The sequence below is a fragment of the Vitis vinifera genome, chromosome 8 (genome assembly GCF_030704535.1).
Source record: "Vitis vinifera cultivar Pinot Noir 40024 chromosome 8, ASM3070453v1".
Lineage (NCBI taxonomy): Eukaryota > Viridiplantae > Streptophyta > Magnoliopsida > Vitales > Vitaceae > Vitis > Vitis vinifera.
Window position 1 is genome coordinate 265,668 of NC_081812.1, and position 9,602 is coordinate 275,269.

The 9,602-nt window shown below is 37.8% G+C and overlaps 1 protein-coding gene across 2 annotated transcripts; it reads right to left on the reverse strand.

The window, feature by feature from the left end:
* Positions 1–2,281: 2,281 nt before the first annotated feature.
* LOC100257037 (leucine-rich repeat receptor protein kinase HPCA1) lies at positions 2,282–9,332 on the reverse strand. 2 transcript variants are annotated; one of them, XM_059738848.1, is made up of 20 exons: positions 9,051–9,332; positions 8,841–8,948; positions 7,280–7,400; positions 7,044–7,115; positions 6,828–6,902; positions 6,643–6,714; positions 6,383–6,544; positions 6,191–6,265; positions 6,038–6,109; positions 5,850–5,921; positions 5,692–5,760; positions 5,515–5,589; positions 5,362–5,433; positions 5,134–5,268; positions 4,571–5,043; positions 4,327–4,476; positions 4,068–4,207; positions 3,768–3,987; positions 3,452–3,687; positions 2,282–2,980 (listed from the first exon to the last, which is right to left on the reverse strand). In XM_059738848.1, exons 2-20 carry the CDS (start codon positions 8,920–8,922, stop codon positions 2,468–2,470), a joined length of 2,886 nt encoding a protein of 961 aa, XP_059594831.1. In that variant the 5' UTR covers positions 8,923–8,948; positions 9,051–9,332; the 3' UTR covers positions 2,282–2,467. The 2 variants fall into 2 exon arrangements, with proteins under 2 accessions (XP_059594831.1, XP_010653092.1); XM_010654790.3 differs by having other exon boundaries at positions 9,058–9,328.
* Positions 9,333–9,602: the final 270 nt, after the last annotated feature.

Below are 9,602 nucleotides of genomic sequence, written 5' to 3' on the forward strand. Positions count from 1 at the left end.
AATCTAGATTTCAAAACCTTTTTCCATCAAAATAAGTATGGTTTTCTTTAAAATTCCTTAGGAGTTTCTAGGCATAAAATCCAGATTTTAACATACTATTTGCTGTCATTTTCCTTCTAGCGTGCATTTTCACTATTTTCTACTAATTTTCTCGATTTTCCACAAGCATGAACAAACTTCATGATTCCTAACAATGGAATTCATAAAATCAACTCATGCAAAATTAATTAGGGCTTTGGAGGAGGCCCGACATTCATGATATTCTCTTCGATATTGTTTGTTTGATATCTGATTGATTGTACTTCCTCTTTGTGGTACATGAGATTATTTTGAATCTATTATTGGGCTAACCTTGTTTCCCATAGAGGCGTATTAACTTGCTATCCAGGTACGCTCCTTCTCACCTACTTTTGAGAATTCTATGGACACATATGCTATTGATGACTATATCCATTCTTGATATAATCCTCAAGTGCTTAGATGTATGCTTGATTTGATTGGATAAAATATGTTGTGTGATATATTTCTATACTAACTATGATGTTTTATGACAACACTTGAGAAGCAGTTCAGGTACACACTTTGACTCTCTTTTATGATCATGATTTGACTTTCTGGCTCGGTACGTTAATTCGGAAATCACCTTAGTCTACCTAGGTATCTTCAATCAATTAATTAATTGTCACATTCCCCTTGACTTAGTCATTAGGGACCTCTTTAGGGCTTAGAGGGATGCTACCTCTTAGAGGTACCTTCCCAATAGGTAACTTGATCCCTGGACCAAGACTCGGGTTTTTCAAGACTTGCTTTTCCAAAACTATAGAGTCAATTCTTTAAGGTTTTCTTTCTTGTTTTATTTTCCTTTTTTAAATAAAATAAAATAAGTGGCGAGTCCAATTTTTCCAAAACTAATTTTTCACCAATAAAAATGAGTCTTGTCATTGAGTGAGGACGCACGTGAAAAATGCAAGTCCACAATGTGATTGCTAAATTATTCATATTATTTTCAGAATAGGAAAAATTGCATCACAAGAATAATTGAGAAGCATAAAAAATTTAAAACTTTGGGTTAATCAAGTGGACCACATGTTCACCCCCTCTGCATGTTTCATGGATAAAAAACCTTTCAACTTCTAATAGCTTACCCCAAAACAATTTAGTATGATGAAACTTTGAGGCAAACTAGAGGCACTAGCGTTGCTGATGTACCCTTGTATTGGTAGTGAACCATACAATAATGCATAGTGGCACATTTAGAAGCTCTGAATTCTTTATCGGAACACACTGCATGGTCAACTTCAGAAGCTTACAAAACCATAAGATTTTCCATTTTTCTAATGATTGGATTCTAGTTCTCCCTTGAGCTGTAGTTTTGTTCATATCCATCTTCCTCCTCATAAACAAACAATTGGTAGTTTAGAAGTTACTGTGATGAGAATGAATCTTCAAGATATATATCAAGGAAGGGAATTAGTATTAGTTGTAATTAAAGTAGGATTAATATTACTTGGAATTAAATTATGATTAATATTTGTTGGAGTCTAATTAGGATTAGCTAGTTGAATTATAATATAATTAGAATTTGAGTCATGATAGGTTATGAGAGTTCTAGTAAACTTTGGATGTTATAATTAGAATTAGAATCATCATAGGTTATTAGAGTCCTAGTAGACTTTGGATTTCTTAGAGAAGCCTATAAATAGGCAAATCAATGTAAATCAAATAAATGAATTTGATGAATAGTATTATACTTTCTTTCATTGCAAGGTTGCAACCCTCAATGGTGAGACTCCATTGATTTACTTCTAGGTGAGACTCCTATAAGGCCTTAAGTGAGACTCTAAGGTTTTTTCATCTTTTCTTCATTATTTCTTCTTTCTCTCTATTTCTTATCTTATAATTTCCTCTACCATAAAATTTATTCTATGTTCCTCTCCTTACACCCTAAAAATAAAATCCTAGCCCATCTACCCTTGAATGTAGGCAACCATCCTAGGGTTGTCCTACATCATACCGGCTCAAGCATAAACACTTAGCTCAATAAACATAGTCATTACCTACCTAAAAAGAGCAGAGAAATCTCCCTGCTGCTGCACAAGGTGTAACTGAGTACTGCCGATGCAATTTTCTCATTTATTAATAGTTTTCTGCGCTTATATACAAATAAATTTGCAACATGCTATTCATCTTGTGACAAGAAAAGAGTTTTACTCATCCATCATGACAAACACCCTTGCTCTCACCCCACAACATTGAGTAGGTTTGATAGTTGTACTCATCCTTGACCGAAGGAGACAAAAAGCAATCATCCCTATTACTTCACAACAGTTGCAATACAATTTTCACATAGTACTAACACTTTTTATGCATTTGATAAACAAACAAAGTTTTCAAACACATAGTATTCATCTTGTAATGGGAAATGAGTTCTCTAAAATGGTTAAAAAAATAAAAAACAAAGAGCCTGCTACTTTGGCTCAACCTTTGTTGAGAGTGTGTATCCACCACTGTAGTCGAAGGCATCACTATCATTAACTTCCTTTCTTGGCAGGGAATCATTGTAAGGATGCCTAGGAACCCCTTTTGAAGCTCCGAACTCGGTAGCAGATGAGGAAGCAGATGTCGTTGAGTTTGTGTTCATTCCATCATTCTGTAGAACGGTTTCAATTGTCTTGACCACATCACTCATTGTTGGACGGTCTCCAGCTGACTCTTCAACACATTGCATGGCCAACTCCAGAAACTTCCTAAACCCTATAAGATTTGTCACGTTTCTGATTGCTGGATCCATTATCTCCCTCAAGCCATAGTGCTCTTCATCATTCTTATCCATTGCCATTCTCACCTCACGAACAATGTACTTTCCCTTCTCAATTGGTTGCCTAGCAGATACCAGTTCAAGCATAACTACTCCATAGCTGTATACATCGCTCTTCTCAGTTAGTTGTTGAGTCATGTAATATTCAGGATCAAGATAACCCTGCAACCACACAGCATTGTGAGATTAATGACTCAGAAAGAGTCCTGGAACTGGGAAACTGACATGGAAACAGCTCACAAGGTTCATTGTGATTGTAGACTATAACAGAATGTAAACGACGAAAGTGAAGCAACTTGATTTTATTTCTCCTCTCAAAATGAGCAGCCCACTAACCAAACAGTACCAGAAATTTTAATTTTCTATACTGAAGTCAGTTTCAATCTCAGCAGGCCTAGTTCATAGGAAGACGGCGCTGCAATACAATTTGACTGTTTCTTTATCAACACTTCCAGTTATTTCCATTCTAAAAAAAATGATTTTTGTTAATTTAAAAAAAAAAATTATTTCAGTTGGACTTGAGGGCTGCTCTGAGTACCTTGTGAAGTTGCAAACTCAGGCAAACATGCAATTGAGATTTTATCAAGCAGGCTGTGATTGATGGAATAAGTCTATGGGTAGAGAAACACTTACCAATGTGCCTTTGACTTGAGTTGAAACATGCCCTTTTGCACTGTCTGATACTAGTTTAGACAAACCAAAATCTGCAACCTTTGCGGTTAAATTTTCATCCAACAGAATATTGGTGGACTTGATATCTCTGTGAATTATAGGAGGATTTGCAAGCTCATGAAGGTAAGCTAAGCCTCTGGCTGAGCCTAAAGCAATACGGAGTCTCCTCTTCCAATCCAAATGAATGCCAGATCTCCCTACAATCCATAATATGAAGAATAACTTCCTATGACATGTTAAGAGTCATGCATCTGATGGAAATTGAAAGTGAGCTTACCTGACAAGCTCTCCCTGAGTGTTCCATTGGGCATAAATTCATAAACCAGCATCTGTTCTCCTTGTTCAAAGCAAAAGCCCACAAGGCCGACAAGATTCTTATGATGAACCCGTGAAAGCAGCTCAATTTCAGTTTTGAATTCGAGCCCACCTTGCATAGATCCTTGCTGAGCTCTTTTGATCGCCACTATTTGTCCACCAGAGAGCATTCCTCTATAAACCTAAAGTGACCAGGAAAGGAATCAGCAAGTTAGGTGTAGCCAGATTTCTCAACAGTCGACCAAGCCCTTGGATAATTTACCTTGCCATAGCCCCCAGATCCAATCTCATTACTTTCTGAGAAATTATTGGTGCACTTTTTGAGTTCATCATAAGAGAACCATCTTGCTCCCTTTAATTGTGGTGCAGCACCACTATCTTTGCCGCTTGGAGCCCAAGAAGCTGGAACATAGATAGAGTGGTGAATAAATTTTGAAAGCTCATTTCTCCAATAGTACAAAATTCCCGTAGTTTTACAGAGTTCAATTGATAGCAAGAGTGATCATTTCAAATATAGTTACCAAATGGTTTGCTTAATTCAATAGCCCTTTCTGCACGTTTCTTTTGTCGAACAGCATATATCCCCAATGCCACAAGCCCCACAACCAGAATGGTACAGCCAATTGCTATCCCAATAATCACACCCAAGCTAAAAGAAGTTCCTCCATGTCCTGAAAAATTTTTGAAAATTTTCTCATTATTCCAACATGTTAACTGAGCATAAATGAAAGTGAACTCACAAGTCGAGATGCAATCTTAAGTTACCTTGGAAGTGGTATGGAGATGCGATAAAATAGTAGGGCCCAAATTCTTCAGGAGGCTTGTAGGTTTGATTACTCAGGGAAAATCCAATCCTCTGAACCTCTGACCTATTAAAATATTTTCCTGTGGGTGGAAAGAGTGCCAATTGTATCTGAAGATAGTCATCAATATTGAAGAAGGGGTTCTGAAGAAAAACTGAACCAGGAGTAAGGTTCAGTTTCGTCCAAAGGCTTGATTCTAGTGAATGGAATTTGTTTAAGTCAGACAAATCCCTGAAGGTTGGACCTCTGAAGTATAGTGTCCCTTCATATGCATAAGCGCACTCACAACTCTGAGGATTGAGCTTCTGGTCTGGGGAACAAAGTTCGCTTCCACAATTAGCCAGGTTGGTAGAATATGTCTTTGGGGTTTGATCCTGAATTTGACAGTAGGCAGTATTCAAGAGAGTAACCTTGCACACAGGGTTTCCCACGAGTCTGAAGTACATAAATTGGTAATATGAATGATGATCAGAGATAAATACACATTATTATTCATTATAAGGCTAAGGCCAGTGAATGGCTCACATTAATGCATCTGTGTATCCAGAACTCAGTGTTACTGATGGAATTTGGTTGTTTTGCAAATCAACAAGCTGCAGTTGATCGCCTATGCTGTCACCCATGCTGAATGTGTCATTGAATGCATTGTTCTTTAGTTTCCTGTCACAAGTTTAAAACAACTGAATTATCATTTTCACTCCACTTTTCTCACCTGGTTTTCAGTTAGTCTTTGGTATTGGAATCAGAACTTACACTTGCTCTATCCCTGGAAAGCTGAAGACTTTTTGTGGCACACTCCCATAGAGTGATCCATGTTCTAGAATCCTGGACATCACAATTGAATTCCAATCTCAGAAGGGCTGTAAAAATTTTCATATTTTGCTGTTGTAATGATGGAGAGCTTACAGGGTGGTGAGTGATGGTAAGGTTGAGAACCAAGCTGGAGCTTCTGATGGGTCAAAAGTGTTGTTACTTAAGTCGCTGAAAGGTTATTACAGAATACAATTTGTCAGTTTTACAAAAATACCAAGTTGTAAAAGATAAAACTGGATAGAACAACTGTTATACTAGATATCTTCTTACACATAATTAAGGTGGTCCATTCCTGTTAAGTTTGGTATTGGCCCAATAAGTTGGTTGTGCGCTAAATTCCTGAAGAGAACATAGGAAGATGGAAGAAATTTTTCTTAAATATGTAAAACACTATGCACAAAAAATTTTAAAAAAAAACAAACACCCACAATTCATTGACGATCGTTAGGTTGTTGAGGTTTGATGGGACGGTCCCACTAAGAGAATTTCTGTCAAGCCGCCTGTTGCAAATTAGGACAATGTTCATTTCAACCAGTGTCAGAGGTAATAGTTTGAGCAAAAGTTGGAACTATCTTAAAGGATGGGAAAGCTAAGAGGGTTGGTGAAGTCTACTCACAGAACCTCAAGAGTCTGAACAAGTCCTAGTGTGTCTGGTATACTCCCAGACAATTGATTTCCATCAAATAGTCTGTCATCACAGAATCAAAGTCAATCAGGTGGAGGAGGAGAAGAAAGAAGACAATAAACCAATGGCTAGATATCAACTTACACATGTATTAGTTCCATGTCAGAGCTGAAAAGTTTCCGCGGAATGGGGCCTGAAAGCTGATTCTTATTGAAATGGCTGCCAGTTCATAAAAATCAGATACAAATTTACACATTAATAAATGGTGCAATACCATAGCACATTAAGAAAGATGATTCCAAAACACATTAGGTAGGGAAGCCTAATGATACTCACAAGTGTTTTGCCTTTAGAAGTTGGTCCAAGCCCGGGCTGGTTAATGTTGAAGTTGGGAAAGGTCCTGACAACTTATTCTCTGCCAGATCCAGCCAGTAGAGATTGGAGAGTCTACCCAAAGAAGGAGGTATTTGACCAGTTAAGTTGTTTGAATTCAGTGCCCTGAGAAGGAGAATGACATTGAAGTTAGTAAGACCACTCTTGTCCATGTCAACTCATTTCCATTATTGAGGAAGATAAGCTATTTTAGCATTTCTTACAAGAAGGTCAGCTGCGCAAGATTTCCCAATTCATCTGGAATTTGACCGGTGAAGCCACAGCCTGCAAGGATTCTGAGAGATGGAAAGAAAAAAAACATGTAATTGTTTCATATAAAGGAAAAAAAAAGCCTGCCTGAGAAGGATGGATACGAAGTGTGGAAATCAGCCAGTTTATTGGAACTTACAGGATGTTCAGATTTTCTAAATTCCCTAACTTTGGAGTGAGAGAACCTGTGAGACCTAGATTGAATGACAAGTCCCTGCAATGAAATAGTTTCACAACTTAAAATTACTTGAACAAACATTTGTGTGCTAGCTTCTGAATTTTGATTTGTTCATTACTGGTAACATGCTGAAACTTGTGTATATTTTCCCTTCAAGCTAGGGATAAAGGAACTCACAAGGATCTCAACTCGGTTAGCCCCCCAATATCACCCTCTAGCTTTCCTTTGAGGCCCATGGTCGATAATCCCCTGAAACCACATCAGCCTATATGATTAATGGGCTTGCCCTGGTTATCCAGTGGAAGAAAAAGTGATTCAAAGGGATAAAAAAATTATCATTGACCAACCATGAAGAGGCCCAGCAAAAACAACAGAACAACCAGAATGAGGTGAACTTATAGAAGAATACTCACAATGCAATCACCCTTGAGTTGTTGCATGTGATTCCTTCCCAGGGTACGCCACAAGGATCTGACTTTTCCCAGCTTGGTGGTGTATTTTCCCACTGACCCTTCAAAGACTGGAGTACCCCAGCTGCACCATGACCACCATTTTAGATCTATTAAACTTTGATTCCCCATTATCTCAAGAATATGCTATACTTGTAAGCAGAATGATTCAGTTAAAAATCTGGATCAAGCCCCACTTGTGGAATAGGAGTCTACAATGGACAAAATTAGCTAAGACTCAAGAATGTTCCAAAATGACCATTGTCATCTCATTAATTTCATGCGTGCACTTTCTCAAGTAAAGATCATTTATCAGTAAAGCATTTTCAATTAGTAAAACAACAAGGCCATATTTGGTTAGCTGGAAATCCATTCTCCACTTGTTTAAAATTTCCATGTCACTGTTGGAGCAAATGCCAGTCACGAGGAAGTGGACTAAACAAGTTTTCACCCATTAACATAAACTTAGGCATAGTGATCAGGAATGGAAGACGGTACACAGTATGCAACTCGGTAAAAGAAACCTGGCCAATGCATGCTTGTCTAGGCTTTTGACTTAAATTGGAATTTCCTGCCCCTGTTTACTGTCAAGAACTGTACTTAACAAATGTTTGCCATTTGCTCCATATTAGTAAGGTAAAGTACGTAATAGATTGAAAATCAAGACATGGGGTTGTGACGAAAAGCTTGATTCCTGCATCAGCAATCTGACTGAGCTCTGGCGATGACAACATTAAAGGTCCCATGCCATAGGTATAATAAACAATTACAGAAAAACATTCCTACTTTCAAGTAATCATTTGTAGAATTCAGTGTCAATGCCACCGCAAGCCTCTTTTGGGGACAACCCTTAATCAAGTTCAGGTCTCAGATTACTGCCAACTCAAACCAAATTTCTTAACATTCTTTCCCTTCCCCGGGAGAGAAGATCAGTCCATTCAATGCCATACTGAAAAGCATTGCCTTAAGGTGTTCACCTTTCATTGTCTAAATCACGATCCTCAAAGATGATGACACCAACCTTTAAAGGCTTAGTTTGGATCTCAAACAAAAAAAAAAGGATAAATCAGAAGCAACATTAATTTCTGTCATGGGAAAAAGACTGCAAGAAAAACTTGTCCCCCAATTTCTGGGGCACAATCTTAAATTAGAAAGCATGAATGGTATTTTCCCTATATTGCTGGCAGTGGGATTATAGCATGATTTTGTCCTTGGATAATTGGTAATACAACAGGAAAAAAAGAAAAAGATTATATAACCATTTTTATCAAGAATTATAGAGCTGAGAAAACAGGACTGCACTGGAAAGAATCAACATGGTTCAGAGAAAAAAGAAAATGCCTAGTAATCTCATGATCCTTTGTAAAAGTAAACAATAACAAACTTTGTATCAGAGATATGTTCTCAAACATCCAGATCATGGTGTTAGGAAAGTGTGGCAGAATGCAAACTACCAAATCAGAATTCAGAATGAAAAAATCTGCAAAACCCAGAGAAATAAAAGTCCCAATACTTAATACTTTACCATCATCAGAGTTGGTAAAACACAAGATCCCATGCATCCCTCCGGAGAACACCAGCAGGAAGAACAACTTCACAGCTGCCATGGCTAGCTGCAACAAGACCCTGAAATCTTCACCAAAGAAAGCAAAAAAAAAAAAGAAAGTCAACCCAAGCCTAAAACTACCTCAAAGCATGAATGTGAGGAAGATAAACTCAATGTGTGGGGACTGACCAACTACCTCTAGGCTTTCTAGCTTTTCCCCAGCATCATGATTATCGTGATGCCTCCTAACAAATTATCAAGTATCAACAACACCAAAAGGAAACCGAAAGAGAGAGTTTGAGGGGGGGAGGGTATTGATTTTGCCTTGTCTTGGAAGCTAATCTAACAATCAATCATCTGTCCACTATGGTAAACAGACAATCATAACATGTCTCATTCAGAGAGAGAAAAAAGACAAATGGGACGTTTTACCGTTTCCTCCGTCCGCACAACAAAGAAGACATTCGAACTATAATAATTAAACTTACAAGTGTGGTATCTTTTTTTAGAGATTTTGATTTAACAAGCAATTCAATGGGGTTTGTTGACAGTTGGATAGTAGGTGGAGACGGGACCCACCTCACAACTCTTTCTTTAATCCATTTTTCCTTAAACAATATAGCCCTTCTTGGTTGGAAAGAAATATGTTATATGGGTGCGTAAAAGAATATGATTCTCCAAATTTTACCACTTCCGCTTCCATCGCTTGCTGCTGCAACTTGATAGTCAAACGTCAAAGGT

Coding starts and splice junctions, on each gene's coding strand:
- LOC100257037 (XM_059738848.1), bottom strand. CDS start 8,922: ATGGCAGCTGTGAAGTTGTTCTTCCTGCTGGTGTTCTCCGGAGGGATG. Junction 5,269..5,361: donor TTTCCAGGGATAGAGCAAGT/GTAAGTTCTGAT, acceptor AACTTGTGACAG/GAAACTAAAGAACAATGCAT. Junction 2,981..3,451: donor CTCAAGTCAAAGGCACATTG/GTAAGTGTTTCT, acceptor GTGTGGTTGCAG/GGTTATCTTGATCCTGAATA.